We start from the raw sequence: 21,518 nt of genomic DNA on the forward strand, positions 1-21,518 counted from the left end.
ATCCAAACATTAACCAATAAGTGTTAGGTGGGCCATTAGGTAAATTACAAGATGCAATCAGGGTTGCATCTAGAGATGAATTTCTATCTCCCTAACCCCTTGGCTCATTTGAGCCTGCCCTTAGTATGGATTTGAGTAAGAGTAGCGCAAGAGGTGGTCGAAAAAAAAAATCAATCCAAACACACTTTTTTTTTTAGGATTAGTTTCATTTTGCATCTTTCAGCTGTTTTTAGATTTCCACATTTAAAACTGAGACACTTTAGTTTCTAAAATATAAAATCTGCCCAATTTAAGTGAAATTATTGGCGAGAGTTGGACAGATTTTATACCATAGAAACTAACGTGTCTTGCTTTGAAATTCAAAGACAAAAATGAGAATTTGGGTACAGTTGAAGGATGTAAAGTAAAATTAACCCTTCAACTTACGAACCGTAGACTGTAGACCGTAGACTGCAGAAGAGTCATATTTGTATCACTCCTACTAGTAGGCCAAGTACTATAAAAGGACGCTGGGGACGAAACCAAGAAGTAAGTGGCTGAATTTGGTCAATACAGCTGTGGGAAGTAGAACTCGTGCAATGGTATTTGACTATTGCAAAGTTATTTTCAACCATTCAAGTCTCTCTAATCAGCAGTGAGTCCAGTGCGTAAACTCATCGCTTGCTTGCATTTTAAGCCTCCCCTTCTTCCCCACTTTTCTCAACTCAGACTTCCCTTCTCAGTTCTCTCTCTCTCTCTCATCTATTTCTTTTTTTTGGTTTTAATCCTCCAACTTCTTAGCACTTTCCCCGCCCAATTTGATGCAGCTTATATTAAACATTTTTACGCCAAATACATTACTCTGCTCTCCTCTGTCTGTGTGCTCCGTCATTAAGAAAATGATGGAGTAAAATGCTGGGTCGGTCACTTGAGGGCCATGCCCTGAACAGTGAAGGCCCCCCCCCCCCCCCCACACTCTCTTCTCTCTTCCTCTCCCTTCCAAAAAGAAAAACGAAAAACATAAAATATAAACACTGCTCCTCCCTACGGACCCTACCCTCCTTTATTAATATAGTTTAGACAGACACATATAAATATCACATTCCCTTTGATCAATTCCCCCCGCCCATCAAACTAAAAGATATACTAATTCCTATTCATCTTCATTTTGATGATCTTCTCTTCTCACCTAAACACCCTGCATCACCAGTCACAATTCTGACCATCCCCTCCCCTTCCCCCCCCCCCCCTCCCCCTCCTCTCCCCAAAACACAAGAAAAAGAAAGGAAAAAAAAAAAAAGAGAAGAGCCCATCTCTCTTTTTATAGCCTAGTTTCATTAAATAGGCTTCACTGTTTGCTGCTGCAGCACTGGTAGAGCAGATCCCTCTTCAGATCCTCCCTCTCAAATAATGGCTGACCCTCCCCACTCTGAAACTGAATCAAGCAGCCATTCAGGCACACTTGATTCCGCTCACATGCATCACCACCGCAAACGCGGCAGAGATGACAATAATACCACCACCACCACCACTTCCGCTGCCAGCAGAAGCAATAATGATAATGATACCCATCGTTCCAGTAAGAACAGCAATAGCAGAAGTCAGACTAGGAACAACAGCAACAACAATAATAATAATAATAGCAGCAGCAAGCATCCCGTGTATAGAGGTGTCAGGATGCGGGCTTGGGGAAAATGGGTTTCGGAAATCCGCGAGCCCAAGAAGAAGTCTCGGATCTGGCTGGGCACTTTCGCCTGCCCCGAAATGGCTGCCCGGGCCCACGACGTCGCGGCTCTCTCCATCAAGGGCAATTCTGCCATCCTCAACTTCCCGGAGCTCGCGGGTTCCTTGCCTCGACCCGCCACGTGCTCCCCGCCTGACGTCCAGGCTGCTGCCTTAAAAGCCGCTCAGATGGATTTCGAAATGGACGGACGCGCTAAACCCGGGGATGAGTCTTCCCATTCCCAGTCGTCCGAGTCCTCGTCCTCTCGGGTGATGACGCCATGCCTGTCCTCGATGACGTCATCATCCTCCTCGTCCTCATTGCTCTCCAGCGTCACGTCATCATCACCGTCCTCGTGCACAGAGGAGGTGTCTACGGCTGCGCAGGCGTCGGAGGCGGAGGAGCTGTGCGAGATAGTCGAGCTGCCGAGCCTCGGGGCGAGCTACGACTCGGTGGAGTCGGCCCGGGAGGAGTTGGTTTTCATGGACTCCGTAGATAACATGGGATGGGACTACGGTCACCCGTGGTTGCATGGCAGTGTGGAAACCTATGGATATTTTGGGGAAAGCCACGCGGGATTAATGGGAATGGCAGAAGTTGATAATCCTGTCGTTTCAGGAAGCTTTGAAGGCTTGTTATGGCAGCTGCACTAGTGAAGACAAGGGATGCTGCTGCTGTTCTTGAGTAATTAATTCAAGCAAATTGATGGTGTGTTCAGTTTATGGTTCTTATTTTTTGGGACCATTTTTTGTTTTGTTTTTTTTTTTTTTGGGGTTGAGTTTTGCTCTGTTAATTTATGATGAAAACTCCTCTTTATTTTCATGGAGTAAATCTTTTTCCATGGCTTGGGAAAAAAAATTATCATAGTAGGTCTAGTAGCAATGTATTAATTATTATACCTTTCTTGCAACTCAAGTTCTTGCTGGTTACTTCAAAGTCGAAAGCACGAAGCAGTAGTGGTAGTTTAGCAGCAGTAGCAGGATTTTGTCTTCTTTGACACTCAGCCTATGATTGTATGGGTGAGATACGTTGATGATCAGAGAGAAAAATAAAAGGAGAGAAAAGAAGGCATCGTGAACGTTTTGTTTCTTGCTCCAGCTCCTTCCTCGCATAAAAGGGTTGAATTCATTTGGTTTAGTTCTCTGTCTCTCTCTCTCTCTTCAATGATTATGACCGGAGCAGCATATGTATAGACTGCTTTACAAACCAGAAGAAAAGAAAGGGGCATCATTGGACTACTACTTTATTATTGGTCCATCGCTATTTAAAAAGAGATTGCTCCGTATCTTTGCATTAGTCTGCTCAATGAGGTAAGTTTTACGTACTTTTCGTTGCATAATTTACGAATTGACGATCCAACCGAGTATATAATTTTTTTTTCTTTTTACCTTTGCTCTTTTTTCTTTTTTTTTTCAATTTTCAACGAGGGTTTTTTTTGCCCCTTCGTACTGGTCTTTTGACGGTTCAATCAAATTCCGTGTCCCTCTTTCTAGCTTTTCTTGAGTCGTTTTATTCTTTAGCTTTTCTTGTCCATGAAACTAATGAAGAAAAGCCATGGACTTCCAAAAATTGGACAAAGAAGGATGCCGAAGACTGCCCCTAAAATATGAGCTCACATGCTTAATGATCATTATTATTTCTAAAATTAAAGTCGCTTCGCAGGGGCTGTCGCCGTGCACAAACAAAATTGCACTCGTCTTTTTTCGTTGATTTATTTGCTAATTAAAGAATGACCCAATTTCTTATAGTAGTATTCCGTCATCATGATTGTCATTCTTGTCTTTATTGGTACTATAAACTATTAGTACAATACAACATTTATCGGTGCCATTTCGCAAATGGGGTGCCACCGAAGCAGTAACTGCCGAGCGTAGATAGTAGTGGTAGCTTAATTTAGCTTTGTCTAGACTAGACTCTGTAGAGTGAGCAGCTGCTGCAAATAGATAATTAGACGGTGATGAAGAAAATTTTGGAGGAGGCTAAGTTGATGAAATAGGTTAAACTGGGGGCTGAATTTGGAGTTTTGGGGGCCTGAGAGGGACGGGCAGGGTAACCCCGCAAAGAGACGGATGCTTGAACTGATTTATGCTGGTTTTGGTAAAGGGATCCTGGCCAGCTTGACTCTGCAACTATGCTTAATACTACTACTTAACTTTTCAAGTAGAAACAGTTTGGCTTACACTCTGCCTAGAATGAAAGACGCGAGTTTGGCTAGGATTGAATTAAAAAAAAAAACTCAAAAAATCAACTAGCTACCATTTAGCAAAAAGCTCAAAAATTGGTGGGTCTTTTAGGGACTTGTTGGATCGATTTTTAAGTGGTGATGACTGATGAGTGAAAAGCAGAAGAGGATGACTAGGTGGGTTGATATTCTTTGTGTTCGTGAGGAGTTGGGCAAAATTGACGTTGATTTTGACACTTCAGCCAGCATAGGAAAAACAGCTTTCATCCAGCTATCCTTGCTTTTATATCCTATTTTTATTATTGTTGTTTCACAAACACGATTCATTTCATTCATTCATGCCGAGCCGTGCCATGCCCTGCCTGCATGGGTCTACATTACACATACCCCCCTTTTTTTTTTTAATAAAAAAGTTTGAATAGATTTAATTCGGATCATCATTGCTGGATTATGTGTCAGGACATGTTTTCAAAATCACGTATCACTTACAATAATTTTTACCAAAAAGCTAACAATCCTCACGGAATTTAAATACTCAAAATTTATTTTTTTTTTAAAAAAAAGCGATTCATTTTTTGTTCTTATCAATTAAATCAACTAGTGTCTTTTTTCTCGATTACTCTTACCCTCTCCCTCTCTCTCTCTCCCACTCTTTAAGCAATTTCCTCATTTCCTTGGATGAGTGAAAAGAAACTTGCAAGCAGCGTTCCACCATGTGTACAAATAGAAACTAGTAATATTTTCACGCCAAAAAGCAAAACGTAGAATAATCGTTGGGCTTTTTCACGTGTTTTGAATAAATTAACAAATAAATTTGAAATCAAATAAATTGATAACGTTGCAGCGTCGATCTTATGCGACTAGTAGGATTAGCAGTTAGGAGCTTATTCGAACTACTGAATTAATTTCTCAAAAGAGAAAGAAAACAAGAACTTATCAAACAACCAAATTAACGTCCTCTGAAAATGTCACTTTATCTTTTGAGGGACAACAACGGGGAAACAGATTAATACAATGAACTCTAGAATGTGTTTTTGCATTTCTCAATACTAAAAGCTGGAATCAGATTTACGCGAAACTCGGTCAAAGCCAAAGAAAATGATTAGAAAGAACTGCAAAAAAAAAAAAAAAAAAAGAACACGATTCATTCTAGCGATGCTGGTTAATACCAGACTAATTTATTATTATTATTAGAAGAGATTTGAACAGAATTTGATGGATTTCGGATGTTGTGGTTAGGATTTGTTCGGTATAATTTATATTTGTACTAATTTGATTATCTAAATTTTGATTATTATTATTTATTTATTTGAAAATTTTTTCCCCCAAGTTTCTGATTTTCCATTTCCTAGATTTGGTTTTGCAAGACGACCATACGCATACAGGTTGGTCTTCTCCAACTGTTGTTAGACAGCCTCATTCCTTCAACTACCCTCGACAAATCCTCAAGATCATTGCCCTATTATTATACTTTTACTATTGAAGAAAATATGAAAAAAAATATGCACGCATGCCATGGATTTCTCAATGGTTGCGGTCACACAATATTTTAATCAGTACAAGCCTATTGAAGAAAATGCTTAAGGAGATAATAATGTGGCTAAAATACTCGCGTTTAGATTGCATTTTTCTGGATTTTTTTGGTAGAAAAATTAATATATGTGAGGTAAAAAGGTGATTGAAAAATATATTCATGAAAAATATAATAATTTTTCTTTGAAAAAACATAGCAATCTAGCAATTGTTTGAAAAATTGCTTTCCATTTTTTTTTCTGACATTTTCTTACAGAAGTAAGAATTTACGCAAATAAACCTAATCCCCACAGTAACTTCAAAAGCCGGCAACTTTTGGAGTCCTTGAGGGACTTATCTACCCAAATCCCAACCCCTCCAATACCTATGTGGGATAGAAAACCCCACAGGGTGCCCAGCTGCTAAGAGATAAAGACCCCCAAGCCCCTGAGAATGAGTTTTCTTTCTGAGATTTTCTTACAGAAGTAAGAATTTACGCAAATAAATCTAATCCCCACAGTAACTCCAAAAGCCGGAGTCCTGTGAGTGACTTATCTACCCAAACCCCAATCCCCCAATACCGATGTGGGATAGAAAACCCCACAAGGAAAAAATTGCTTTCCAAACGAGGCTAATAAAATGAGGCTGTAGACTAAAAAGAAGAGCATGACAAAACAGTAAATTTATAATTATGATCAATAGTAGAAGTGTGTCTAGGAAGGTTGTTGGAGACTTTTGGAGCTTTTGGTTGTAAAGATAATAGTCTTTGTCCAAATCTAAACCAAACATATGTTCAAGTATTAACTAATCTCGGCTTAATTTATGGTTCTAATTAAAGACCTTCTAAATTTGACACGTAATAATCCAGTGTTGGATTTTTACGTACCCGGAAATCGTGATGGAGGAGGAGGAGATTAAAAAGAATGGACAACTTGTCGATGAATCGTGCTTGGTGGTTGAATTGATACGAAAGCGTACTGAACCAACCAAAGTAAAAGAAAAACCAAAAAAGGAAGATATTTTGAGAAGGTAAGGCATGCTTTTGCTTACCTACCACCATCTATTTAAAGCAAATTAAAGAATTTTCTTTTCTTCCCACACAAAAGGCAATCATTTTTTTTTTTGGTTATAGCCACCTTGGTTGACGTTTCATGATACTAAATTGATTTTGATGTACTTGAAGTAGCAGTAAATAATTTTAATTTAACTAAACTTCAGGCTGCATTTAGTTCTATATGAATTTGTTTGCACACTTCCTTTGCTTTTAGTAGACCTTTATTGCAAAATACTAAAGGGACTAACCAATTTTTAGTAACAAAGAGAAGCAGTAGGGTAATTCCTTCAAATTCAGCTAGTCTGCCCCACTAAGGGGCTTCAACAGCGACAAAACCGAGTGAATGGTCAGCTGGTTTGTTTAAGAAGAACCCCGGGCGGTGCAAATACAATTCATCCTGGACACGCAAAATTGGCACATGGATTCCACTTTGAACATGTTAAATATTAAGTACGAGTTGAAAAAGAAAAAAACTGATAGTACTACAGAAAAGCCAGTATAAATTTCAAATCAAGCCGTATAAATAAATTAACCTGTAGTTTGTACCACATTTCTCTCCGTATTTTTTATTTATTTATTGGGGCTTGTGGAGGCAGAGAGGGTTTCGGACTTCGGAAGAGTGTCTAGACTGTTTTATGGGCAAGAGCAATAAAACTCGATTCTTGGCCCGGCACATCAGGTCAAGGTAATAAACCTGTAATCAGAGGCACTCATGTATCAAAATGTGACAAGGAGATGCCTAGCTCTGTACACATCAATTTGAGTTTGTTTGGATAAGAGTTTATTTTGGATGATTTATTTGAGATAATTACTATAACACTTTTTATGATGTGATGTATGTGAGATAAAAAGGTGATCGAAATTTTTGAGACAAAACTTTTTTTTTCCAAATTATCTCTATCCAAACACACTCTTTGATTTTTTTGCTGACCTTTGAATACTCGCCCGACCAACAACAAGAATGCCACGCACATAAAAAAAGTCTATATAAAACAGCTTAAGCTTTGCTTTCACTTGGGTATTTCATGTTTCTCTGGCCTCCAAAGACGAAAATTCGTTGCGAAGATAAGAGCGACAACCATGATGAAGGATTATTTTACTACCATTACTTGCTTACAAGGAATAAAGAACAATCCATGAGGACCCAAATTCCGTCTTCTGGCTTTGCTCGGTTGCGCCACCAAGGCATGTAGGCATGATTTTTGATGATCACCTCCAATTTTCAGAGGCTGTGAAGTCAAACTTATACGACATTATCCCATCACCGCTACAGCTGTAAGCCTGTAAGCTGAGATGAGGTCGGAACAAGTCCAAAGGAAGACAACCAAATTATGGCTGCTACTTTCAATAGGCTTTCTCCGACAGATTCATTCGTTAGACTCTTCGTCCTCTTAAATTAGATTAAAATAAATTATATAAATATTATTGTTGCAATAAAAAAAAAGAAAAAAAGAGTACTGCACTTGACTATGGTGTGATATAAATATCAAAAATAGATAGATAAGGTTTGCAAGTACAACAAAGGTAAATTTAAATGATTTTTGTCGTCCTTAAATTTCTTTGATCTCCTAATGAAACCCTGCGATTTTTATTTTTTTTTGGTTCTTGGGTGAGAATTTTTAAAAAAAAAAAAGAAGAGGTACATATATGGTGAGTTAAAGTTTCTTCACTTCTTTGCTAGTGGCGTGTAGTACTTCTTTAAGGGGACATTACGTGAAATTCGTACTTTATACCCAAGATCATCGTACATAACAACGACAGGATAGCTTAACATGGTCTGGATTATTAAAGTTTTGTTTGGAAACAGTGAAATGTAGATCTAGCTACGGTTATTTTTTTGCCGCCGGGAACCGCCATAGTTTTTTTTTTTTGGTATATCGAAGAAAGAAAAAAAAAAGAAAGAAAAAATCAAAGCAAATAAATTGGTAAATAAACCAACTTTCGTCCCACTACCCTTTACTTCCCACAGAATAAAATACAGGTAATTAACAGATTTTTTTTCGACTTTTATTTTTATTTAACCATGATTACCTTGAAATTACCATTTCAATACTATTTAAGGACATGTCGTGAAGTATTAGCTAATGCTTTCCTAATTACGGCATATTCTTAAGGTCCAAGATAGTACTATAATTATTAAAACTCATAGTGGTATTACTTCAGCAATAACGAGGTATATGACTTATTATTGCCGCATGATTGAGTTATTCACTTCATATACAGATAATAGGGATAATTTCAGATACCTCCCCTGAGGTTTCTGACAGTCTCACTTTCCTCCCTTGTAGTTTCAAAAATATCACAAACCTCCCCTGTCAGAATTTAGGTCCCATTTCTTACATCATTATGGCAAAAAAGACTTAAATACCTTCACAAGTCAGCTAATATTTCGTGATTATCAGGACAAATACATTCCAACTCACGTAATTAATTTTTTCTACGCTATATCTAATCTCCCTTTTACATGCATACATAGTCAAATAACTGACACCTAACATGATGTACATTTTTTTTACACCTAACCATTCCAAATTTATGCGTACCATTACACTACCTTTTATAGGTATAAACAGTCAAGTAACTAACATCTAACATAATGTATATATTTGTAAACTGATTGTACCTCATAGATCATTCCCGTGTAAGATATTTATAGGCAAATTAGTATTAGTCATGTAGATAAAATTACATACCCACTGCAGCTTGTAAGAAGATGCACAAGTGGATCAAAGCATCAATAATCATTCCAAATGTATACATACCATTGCACTTTGCATATTGCTGTGATGACTAATTGCAATATGCATGTGAATAAATAACTTCATGTTCAACAATTTCTATGCATGTCGATAACATGGTGTATATTATTTCAACCAGATTGTACATTCACTAAGTATTTATATACATGCTACTTATTGAATTAAACTACCTCTCTACTAAATATTTAATGCACTCACATAGCACTAATGGTTGATTTAATATGCAATTGGAACAAATAACCATCTAGTAAAAGCTTTTAATATAATATTATTGATGAATAACATATTGTATCTGAAATTATCCCTTTTTTCTATTTTATTTTTTATTTTTATTAATTTTCATTATTTCACTAATATAACTTGTACACTTATCTCAGGGGCATTTATGGAAACAAAATTCCCTCTCTTTTCTGAAAACACTTTTTTATGTTCACTTTTGACATCATGAGTTGATTTTGTTACAAAATCCTAAACCTCAAGGGAGGTTTGTGATATTTTTGAAACCACAGGGGAGGAGAGTGAGACTGTCATAAACCTCAGGGGAGGTTTCTGAAATTATCCCTAGATAATACTATAGTATATTATTAGCTAAAAGTAGCAGTAATAATTTGTACTTACTACAGATTATAACACAGCGACGGCTCGGGCCCAATCAAAACACGTAGTAATATTAATCCCTAACCATACAATTAAGTCCATTATTGCTCTGGCCTTTTGATGCTTCGCCTTTAAGTGCCGGTATTAAGCATCTAATTTTTAATCTGTAAATGTAACTGCGAGTATTCATATCATATGTTGTGCCGTTGCACGTGCACCAGAGTTCAAGGCTTCAAGCTAGAGTTGACCTTGTTATTAATCAGACGGCTATTCATCAAGATTCAACATTGATCATCTCTCCGATCAAGTATTTCTTTCCTATACATCTGAGAAGATGAAAAGGCAATAATAATAATAATAATAATTCCTGAAAATTCATTGGCTTTTTTTTAATAATGTTTTATTCTTCGCACTCATGCGAAATGAAGACCATTTGACCTTTCTTTATCTACTCCTGTTTGATATTACACATAACTGCGGTAATTAGGAAGTTAGTGCAGATTACTCTTAATGAGGAAAGCACTTAAGCTTAATCACGTGAGTGCTAAATATTATTATTGTTGTGATTTGGATTCTGACTAAAGCGCAAACAGTTGAAACATGTCATTTTCAGTAACATGTTAGTATAAATGACAACGGTTTAGAGTCAAAATCAAGCCACGACAAATCATATAGCATTAGTTACTATCACTCTAATGTATTCTAGATTCTCTTACATCGATTTTAGAACTAATTCCGACCTTAACTATTAGTATATTATCTTCAAACTTTCACTTCCTACATACACGGGACGAACAGCATTTCGAAGCGCTGAAATGGAGCCTTTTATTATTTCCATTTATTAAAGGAGCAAAAGAGAACTGAGAATAAAGTACACTAAACAAAAAATAAATAAATAAAATCGGGTAGTAAATGAAAAAATTTGACGAGATTTATCACGGGTAAAATTTCTCAAGTATCCTTTAGCAAGGACCAATTTTGTACTTTACTGCTGGAATCTTAGCATGTAACATTGGTTGCTCGCTTGTATGGCGGATATTCGTGGTCTGTTAACAGCATTTCCGAGGTTAAGTTTTCGTATCAAGAACATCTAATGCCTGAACGGTTACTTCTCTTTAAACAAATTGAACATGGTTGTCGTCGAAAACATCAAATCCATACGCCAACTTCAGGTGTGGTTCCTTACAAGTCACTTTCACAAATAAACATTTCCTTGAACACAACAAATAATAGCCATTACTAAGGTTATTCAATTATGGTTATTGGTTTTCTAAAACATAATCTTACAAAGTTTTAAAATAGCCACATAACCCCTCTTTGTGATTTTATGTAAAGTGAAAAATAGACGGAATACACAATCAGTTGCGGCGTTTATGCTAAACGCCCTTTAAAAGAACGTGCAATAAAATTTTAATATTCATATAAACTCTTTATGATTTGTATAAATATCCACTTTACCTGCTTGTGACTTTTGCATTTATCCACATAATCTTCTTATACTTTTATACATGATGATTAAACCGTTGATTAGTTTAGCATTTAAATAAGGACACTATTAATATTTCAACTAATGACGTTCATAGTTATTTTTCATCAAGATCCTACTTTATATAAAATTATAAAGGAGTGCAGTGGACATTTTGAAACGTTAGAGGAATTATGTGGCAACATATAAAACTACAAGGGGATTACATGTAATTTGCCCATTAAATTTTCTTAAATTGTGTGATTAAAAAAAATAAAAAATTAAGTCTATCAAAGTGGGACACGAAGAAAGTACTGTTTTATAAAAGCCCTAATTCAGGCTGCCACCTACAATGAGTAAAGTCTCCTTCAGTGGCCTTCTTTAAATATCCACCCGTTTCACAACGGTCTTGTAGGTAACCAGTCATTAGCAAGCTCGTTCCCACTTAGAGTGGTACCGTCGTTGGAAATGACACCCCTTCGATATTTCTGTTTCAATGTGGGCAAATCGAAAATCGGGCGTAATTCCACTTGCTTTAGGAGCTTGAAGGTTCCTTAATTATTTATTAGTTGAGAAATGTATGTGGTTGAAGCTCTCTTGTCCTAACCTCATTAATACCGCAATAATTAATTTCATACGACTGGAACTTCAAACCCAAACTAAGATTGCGATGAATAAAAATATGAATTAAGTTTTTATGCACTATTATTGTAAAATATTTTGTACACTAGCAGATATCAATTCATACCACATATACAAAAAATGAAATTTAAATTTGAAATTAAATTATGTGACATGCATCTACATTGCCCAATAATTATTGCCCTCCAAAAGTCATTCAAGTTAACTAATAGCCCAGCTAGCCAATATTACTGATTTAAATTCCAATACGCATCTTGATGAAATCCAATCTGTAAGGGTTTACAAGAACTTAGGCAAAATACAGTAATTAGCATACTTTACGTACTGTTCATTGGCTAACTTGTACTTCCTCCAATTTCTTACCAAATTACAGAAAAAGTGAAGCATGTCTCTATCTATCTTGTACTAACTTTTATAACCCATGCTCTTCATTTTACCATATTGCGTGAAATTAGTCCAGACATGACAGATGGAATATGGCTGTTGCTGGACAGAGAGAACTTGGACAACATAACAAAATCAAGTTCGTCCAACTCAAAGATGAATATGATACAGCTTTGGGACGCGTTGCCAACTTCATGGTCAGACAAAATTGAGATTGAAGCAATACAGCACGTGTTCCTTCATAATACATTTACACAAGAGTAAATGAGTATCTCTCAACAAAAAGACTTTCCGAAATCCAATGGCTAATTGGGTACAAAACCTAAAGAAGTTCTGTACACGATAAAACATCAAAAAGCTAGTAGTATGTTTGATGCTGCTTTTCGTTTCTGTAGATGTTGAAGCAAAATTAACAATGAAAGGGTTAAACAGTAAAGGGCATCTTCTCGTTCAGTGAAGAACAAATAATATAACTGTGTTTGGATTGCACCTTATTTACACTTCATTTACACATGTTGACTTACTTGCATCGTCGACATAATTTTCAATTATCTTTTATCTCACATATATCATATCAAAAAAGTAGTACACTAATTTTTTTTTTTAAAAAAATTATCTCAAATAATCTCCAATCCAAACACACTGGATCAAGTTGAAGATGTGGGTCGAAAATAGTTTATTACCATTGATTGGGAAAACAACTTCCCAACTTGGCTAGTAGAAGCAGCCAACAATGACTGGAGGGCTGAGACTTTCTTTTGTAATTAAGCCCTCGTAGTATCAAGTGAATATATATAAAATGATATCTAACGTTTGTTGAAAAAATAAAAGAGTTGAAGATGTGAGTCGAAAATGGTTTATTACCTAGCCATATATTATTGTTAATAATATCAATACTCGCTTGCTAATAACTAATAAGCGTGCATGGTTGGGCATGGCTCTCGGCCTTCAGTATTCTTGATTAGACCAGTCACTGCACCCCTTGGTCTGCATGTGTGTATCAGTATACTGTTGACCTACCGTTAAACTCACCTTTTTACAGTTTTTACTTTGACCCTCCACTCATCAGTGTTCTATTTTCGACTAATAATAAATTAATGTCCATTCTGCTCAATTACTGTTAATCAAATGGATATATGACATCGAGTGGGGCTGGCTCATTATAGACGAGCCCAATCATTACCAAAGTCATTAAAATTTTTCTTCCAAGACGCAGCCCACGAAAACTGCAGTCGGAAATTGACATGTTAAGTTTGTTCTCTATATAGTTGTGGGAGAAGTTGATAAAAAAGAAATAGGAATAAAGGATGACGTGAAAAGATACTAGTGTAATCCCTGTGTCGGACCTGTAAGAATTGACCCGAACATCCCTGTGTCGATTACAAAAAAAAAAGAGATACTAGTGTAATCATGGATTACCACGAAGGGGAAGCTAAATTAAAGTGGGAAAAAGGCATCGTGAACCATATGTACGAAAGAACACGAGGTTATTTTCACATTATTCCTCTGGAGTCATAATCTCTACGTATGGGAATTGGCCCTACCCACTTGCAATTATTCGAATTGAAATTCAACGGGAGATCAAAATGCCAAAATATCTCACAAGGACTACTCTCGAATTTAGTGGTCTCCGTCACTCATTAATTGAGGTTTTCAATTGACATATCGGTTCGACACCCAAAGCTGGTTGAATTGTTATTTTTAGGAATTTTTATAGAAAGATGCACTATATAATAATTTGATACATATGAGAGAAAAAAGTAATGAAGAAATGGGTTTAAAAAAAACATAAAAATATTTGGATAGACATTATTATTTGTCAAAAAATTATTTACTTGCACAAATATTTTTGTTAACGTACCTTTTTATTTTACATATATTATATCACAAAAAAGTGCTACACTAATTATTTTAAATAATATTTAAAATAATTTCTTACATCTATTATCTAAAGAGAGATTAGCCGTCGCAAGAACAGTGAAATTCCACCAAGTTAGAATTTCGTTATCACTAGGATGCCCGACAAATCGGAGGCGATTTGCGCAATCTGGTTTCTACGACGCTTGATTGAATACTGCTACGAAGCTAGTGACAACTGAGAAATAGCTGTCATTCTCATGATCCAGAAGGCCCAATTGGCCAATTCTAGCAAGTTCATGGGATCATGGCCAAGAGGTTCCAAATGAAAGTGATTAAATTATTTATCACGCTCGGTAATTAAAAATATCAGCGGCGTCCATTTGTTGCAACGTTAATATTTAGGATTAATCTTTCTTACACTGATAATGTATACACTATCAGCATTGGATGAATACTAAATATGTAAAATTTGAAATTAAAATTCAACTTTTGCACATATGTCATGGATCCAACGATAATAGTATATATAAAATTTACTCTAATATTTGTATAACGAACAACTATTGTTTGGACAATTCAGAGTCATAATATAATCGTCTCATCACCCTGAAGTTAATTGAAAACGCTCATATCAGTCCATCTATATGCTAGTCTTGAAAATGCATACCAATTCTAGACAAATACCATATATGTAATTCTCCTCAACACCTGATTTCCACAATTATTTAGGCCTTCAAATGCAAAAACGAAAGGGTTCCGCGATTAAGGTTTGTTAGTTTCCCTTGAATTTCTTCTTCTTCTTCTTTTGGTAGGAAACTCGCCTTTGAGTTCAAGACTGCATTGCACAAGCACAAAAGCCCCTGGAATCAAATAAAGTGAAGTCATTAGCTACGTTCCGAATGTTTAGGGTGTCAACCCAGAAATATTAAGACAACCTTTTCATTTTTAATACACTGCAAACTTAGGAATCATAATGGATGACAAGACATCATTCTGATTGGTGAGGATATAAAAGAAAGGGCTGATGATGCTATGGTTTAGACTGAAAATTATGAATACATCAGCTGTAGAATAACAGGGAATTGTCCAATATTCGCGAACAAATGCAGTAAATTTTATGTCGACCATATCAATATTGAGTCAATGTTGTCGACATTCATGGTCAATCTTTCTGATCGCGTACGCCTAACATCCTTTTCCGGATAAAAATGTTCCACGTCCATTAATTAATGCAACAACTAACAGACATAGACCTTGATCATCTGCAATTGTGACCGTACCATGTAAGGAGATATTGAAACGGATAAACTTGTAGCCTTCATGTAGCCCAATATTACTGCAGTCGACCAGCTGCATTCAACTTTTTCTTCATTAATTTCAACCAGGGATTTTGACAGCAAAATATTTTCTTGTAAGAAACAACACATGCACCCCACTGAAACACTGGACGCGTACTGACCTCTACAGTGTTATGATTTTGTCTGTGAAACTTATCTTGGAAAGTTGCAGTTTAATTCGTCAGGGCAAAAACTGTAAAAGAACATGTTGAACTGCCACTATTACCGAGTGAAGTTTCTTGGTTTTTGTTGTGGCAGTGGAAATAGGCCGTGCCACCGGCGTAAGAACCGTACTAATGTCACCATCACCAATTCACAATACATTGGCCCCTTTCAAAATCCAGCAATGTTGGTGCTGGCCTTGGGCCAACAAGAAACTGGAGGCCAAGAAAAAGGTAGACTGCAATTTTTTTTTTTTTGGTGGGGGTGGGGTTGGGGGGGGGGGGGGGCGGTGGAGGGAAGTAAAGCTAGACTGTAATTATTTAAAAACGACAATGAAATTTTGGGTTCTCATGCAATGTATTGTCACCAATTGACAAGAAAAATATGCAACAAAATCTTGAGTTCTTAAAAAGTGCAGCAATAACCTATATGAATGTGGTTCACAAAATTAATTTCTCGTTTCAATGCAAGGACAAGAGTTGTTGTTAAGCTTTAGGCGCATATGCATGTAAATCAAGTTCAAGATTTAATTGGAAATTTTGGTCGAGTGCAAGAATTTCTCTGGAGAAATTAGAAGAAGAAGGAGAAAAAAAGAGATCTGTCGGCACGTTCGGGTGAGATAGTATGCACGTGCTAGACCTTTAACACTAGAAAGCCAGTCAACGCATCTGTCGTAGTGGTAGATAGCTGATCGTTCATGAAATGAGGTATAATACCATAAAAATTCATGAATCAAGTCATTTCCGGACAATTTTGGTCCCCCGGGGTGGCAGGCAGGAAGAGGGAGAAGTGGGAGGGTAAAAAGGAAATAAGGGACCATCTATACCTTTTGGGAGAATTTTGAATATTTCTACTCTTTCAAGATTTGCGGCTCTTGAGAATGAAATCCATTTGTTCCCATGAGTATGGCGGTGTTGAACTTAGAACATGAAAATTTTGGAATTTCTCCGCCAAACAAAGAAAACCAGAGGTGCAAGTGCAACCGACTGCGGCTGTCCATTTCTGCATGGAGCTTATTATCTATTTGCCCCATGATTAGACGTGTAAATGGACAAAAAAGATGCTTGCCTTTTGGTGCTTTACTGTCATCTCAATCTGTTGTTATATCCGCTCTTTTTACTCCTCTATTCTCTTTTTGAACTATTTCGATTATCCACTTTCATTCATTGCAAAGCAAAAGGATTTTGCAAAACCGACAGAACCTGAGTGTCAAATGCATGTTGAAGTTCTCAAGCTCTTAGTCGCAACGCCATCTGGACGTGGTCAGAACATTCGCTTCTCCTTCTTCAATGGTGAAAATTGGAAACGAGCTAGTGGCTTTTTTTTTTTGGTTGCCCTTTAATGGTAAATAAATGGATAAGGTTAAACGAAACATTGAAAGAAAGGTGGAGTCACCTAACATGACGAACGAGGAGCAAAGGGGTCGCTTTCCTGGTGTTCGTAATTTAGTGCATCATACAGACAAAGATAGCAGACAGGATTAATATTCAAACTATAGGCCAAAAAATAAACTTTGAAACAGTGACGTTGCATTATTGCGGTGTAAACCAACAAATATATAGTACGCAATAATACATTTGTACACGAAGCAATTGATATATTTCAAACAATAATGAGTAGCAAGTGTTCTTCGCAACCACGAATGTGGTTTGGTTCTGATCTTGATCAGGACCCATTTTGATTCTCGTACGATTTTCTAATTTGTGTAACAAGAGTATCAGTGTCTGTGATTAATGTAGTCATAATTCCATGCATATTTGACGTTTCAACCACTGTTGCAAAATTTCTTCAGCAATATTAATCGTGTACATGTTGGAAATGAGACTCGATCGCCCTAAAACGCATCCACTACAATACGCTGTAATCAGCATCTATATATCTGACTCAAGAAGAAATGTGTGTGTGTGTGTGTGTTTTTTTTTTTGGTCTGGCAAGTGAATAAATTGAAGTGTGGTGGCAAGAATATGAAGCAACTTAATTTCATTGACTGTATCAAGTGCTTTTGTCAATCTGATCACCATCATAATCAACTTTTTAGTTATGCTGATCAATGTCATCACAAAGCAACAAAAGAATTACTGCAAGTTAATCATAATGATTAGGGAGGGATTAAGTAAGAAGAGCTACTGAGTGGATTAAGGTGATCGATAGAGACAGCGCTCCGACCCCTATAGCCTTGCCGGCCCTGTCCCTATAGTATACTATATGAGTCTGTTCGACTGACCAGAATCCCCGAAGCAAAATAAAAAAGGTCAAAAATAGATCAAACTTTAAGCTGTTTGGCGAAAAAATGATTTAATGATAAAAGCGAGGTCCCAATGGGGGGGGGAGGAGGAGGACACTTAAAATTAAGAACCTTCCTCCCAAGTACACCTGCGCACTTAAAACACCGATCGAAGGGCTATTCAAAATTTGTTACGTGTCGAAATTTGAGGGATTAAAGCTGGAGAAGTTCATAAACTTAGTCTTGATAAGTAGGTACGTAACTTTAACGTGATCCAACCAGATTCAGTGTTTGGGATCCTAAATATTATCGAATGTTTTGTACTGCTAACATTCTCTTATCTGACCAGAGAAACATGTCCTAGTTTTCCAACCTTTTTTTCGCATGTTATTAATGCGTTTTTTCCTACTCTGAATTACTTCTCCTTTCTTCTTTTTGCCCCCTCCAAAAAACACTGAAGAAGCACCACCGCTCTTTCTTGACCTTTCGTGTCAGACGGCCGGCCCCTCCATTCTATTGTCGTTGAAACTTTGACACCAAACATCCAAATTGGCACTGCTACCTCTACAACTTCAAAGCCTATCGAAAAGCCATGCATATATATATATATATATATATATAAGACTTGGGATTTTGCCGACGTAAATAGATTTTCATATAGTGTATGTTCTTTGTTGGCATGCATGCCGACGCATACGCTACTGTATACATACACGTTACCTATACTAAAGGAAAAAGGTCATTATCGTATAAAGTGGAATGTTTATGTGAGTGAGATTTGTTGATGTTCGATATATATGGGATGGCGATGGGGTTTGATGTGAGGTCGCGAAATCAAGCCGGATGAGACCCCACCACCACAGCCAAAATCAAGGTTGGAAGCCTAAAAAGGCGATGCCATACAATTGTGATGCCATGTAATTTTGTGCGTAAGGTTATATTGTAGGCTAATTTGTATGTAAGAGAAAGGGGGGGAGGGGTGGACAGTGGGCAGGGAGCAAAGTCTAAGATTGGGAGGGGCCTCCAATATTCGGGGCGTCTACTTAGTCACAGACAAATTTTATCCTATGGCTCTCTTGATTTCAACATCCACCACCTGTCCCCCTTAAGAGTCAAAAAGCCCACTCTAGTCATATTTTTCCATAGATCCTCCAGTCTACTTCCCATATGGCTGAAAAATGGGAGTCCAATAATAAGCTCGCTAAACATGCACACTCCTCAACTGAGTACTCTCTTGCTTGCTCTCGATCTTTAATCCATTCCCTCTAATGGGATATATGGCGACATGCCGACATTGGTCAATTCCATTGACTGTTAAGAAATGACGAGGAAAAATTACCAAAAAAATTTTTTTTTTCCATCAAAGCACGTTCCTAGTGGACAATCTACGGTGCAATTATTATTATTATTATATAAAAAACACTGCAAATCTTATAAAAATTTTTTTTTAAAGGAAGACTTGACTGTCAAACGAGAGAGACTTTACGATCACTGATGTGGATACAATTAAACTGGATCTTGAGAACCCCTACTTCCCATAGTAAGATTTTCAGGATTAGGCTCTTGTCTTTGTATAAGTTTCTCAAACAGCCATGCATATTAATCGGCCCGTGGACTAGAGAAAATGGACCATTGTTTGTCTCCAATTTTAATGGCCAGGCTCTCTAGTAGCTTCTGAATCCTAGCCCAACTAGTCTCGAGTCCCAGGATGAATCTATATTCATTCTTTCTGCGACAGACCTGGGCTTTTGTATAGCTTCGAAGTCTAAGTCTGGAAATATGTGTATCGCCCACAACAAGCCCATAACATAGCGTCCGGGCCATTATTGTCTTAGCCGAATCAAAAACCTTTCTCAAGAAACAAAACATTAGAAATACTTGAGTAGTGGTCAGTGGTGCAAACTTAAAGATTATTTTTTTCAAATAAAAAGTCCAATAAGAAACCAAGACACTTTTCCTTTTGGCGAAAAGAGTTTCTCACACGAGGTACAACAGTATAAAGGCTAAACAAGAAGAGGCCTTAGTGTAAACTGAGGGGCCTGACCGGGTAACATGTCATCGGCCTGTCCATTCTCTAGCTTTGGCAAGCCCATTTGTACTTTCTCTGGGGGCATAGGGTTCTAGCTTAGCAGGCCAATTCAACGAGTTCAACTCAAGCTTGTTTTGTTGTTCGAAGGAAGGTTTAACTGAAGTTCATGCCTTAGTGTTTTAAGGAATTTATTCTCTCGCCAAGCCATAATATTTGTAATGGGGTTTGTTTAGTAGGTGAACAATAGACTCTCTTTAGTAGAAAATTCACAATGGTATGGACTAATCAATCATGTATTGTTCCAACCTGAAAATTTCTCGAAGGACAGTCCATTTTTGTCATCACGAACCAAGCCTTGTGCACACTTCTCTATTCACATTATTAATTTCCTAATCCACAAATCGGCTGCTGGATTTAATTCACTTGTGAAGCGCGTTCAATGTACATTGAAAAGGTTAACGACAAGATGCAAATGGGGGAAACTGGCATGGCATGGTAGAACTCTCGAGGTCGTTTGTAATTGAATTGGCCACGGGAAGGAGGCCATGACTCGTGACTCTTGCTCATAATTTCGAATCTAACAAATTAATGTTGTCAGTTCCTTAAACATATGAGAGCAAAAAATTTCAACATTTTAACTTTAATCAGTGACAGACATAAATCCTCAATTGGTCCCACAAAAAAACCCAATTTTTATAAACTCTCTCCAATTGCCAGTTAATCGCGAATAATGATATATTATCTTTCTCTTTTTTTTTTTTGATAAAAAAAAAAAAAATAGATGGATTTGACTCCGGTCACTATCACAAGTTAGGACAATTCCTCCGAGATCATAAGTCGTCTACTACGAACATTTGTACAAATTACGCATCAACACAGTTCTCACATTAACAATTATTATATTTGATTCCGGTCACCACTACGGATTAAAGCAATTTTCTCAGAGACGATTATAAATCGTTTACAGGAGTTCTTACAGATCATCCATCAATACAGTCCTTACATTAGTAGCAAAATTCAAATACACGATCTTTTGCGAGAAAGTTATTCATTCTTACCGATTGATCTAACTTGTGTTGACAATAATAATAATCTGTTATCATTTTCAAAGAAAGCCCTTGTCTGGCCTTCTCTGGTGGTCTCCCATGTCCCATAAGCAATTCAGCCCACACATATCAATTGGGACGATAAGAAAGACAGAGAGATATTTACATTCATCTCCTTATTTATTTTTCATCATTTAAATTCCTAATTAATGCTAACGACCACCTAATTCATGATTGAGGGGGGGAACAAAGCTGATGACAGAACCTTTGACGTTAAAGTTTCGGTGCTGGAGTGACAAAGACAGCCCAGAAACTATTCATAGCCCTCCAATCAAAAATTGCAACGCTAGCGCGCACAGCGGTTGGAACCACCGCAGCCTCAAATTCCAACCATGCATGAAAGTGAAACCAAATGATAAATCATGAATTAATTCCACCACAAGGAAAGCAGCAACGGGAGGCAAATTTCTACTACAATTATGTTTCCCTACCATTTTCCTGGACGCCATCTCATGAATTTTCAAAGAGGCTTCAACTTTTATGGTGCCGTAAGCGAAATTTTC

General features: G+C 37.0%; 1 protein-coding gene across 1 annotated transcript; it reads left to right on the forward strand.

Moving 5' to 3' along the window:
* The first annotated feature begins 1,121 nt into the window (after window positions 1-1,121).
* Window positions 1,122-2,839, forward strand: LOC113774810 (ethylene-responsive transcription factor TINY-like). The gene has a single exon (XM_027319435.1). The coding sequence runs from the start codon at window positions 1,390-1,392 to the stop codon at window positions 2,353-2,355; it is 966 nt and encodes a 321-aa protein (XP_027175236.1). The 5' UTR covers window positions 1,122-1,389; the 3' UTR covers window positions 2,356-2,839.
* Window positions 2,840-21,518: the final 18,679 nt, after the last annotated feature.

This window comes from Coffea eugenioides, chromosome 6 (assembly GCF_003713205.1).
Source record: "Coffea eugenioides isolate CCC68of chromosome 6, Ceug_1.0, whole genome shotgun sequence".
NCBI classification, from domain to species: domain Eukaryota; kingdom Viridiplantae; phylum Streptophyta; class Magnoliopsida; order Gentianales; family Rubiaceae; genus Coffea; species Coffea eugenioides.

Excerpts from the sequence above, each read along its gene's own strand:
- LOC113774810 (XM_027319435.1), top strand. The coding sequence starts at position 1,390 with ATGGCTGACCCTCCCCACTCTGAAACTGAATCAAGCAGCCATTCAGGC.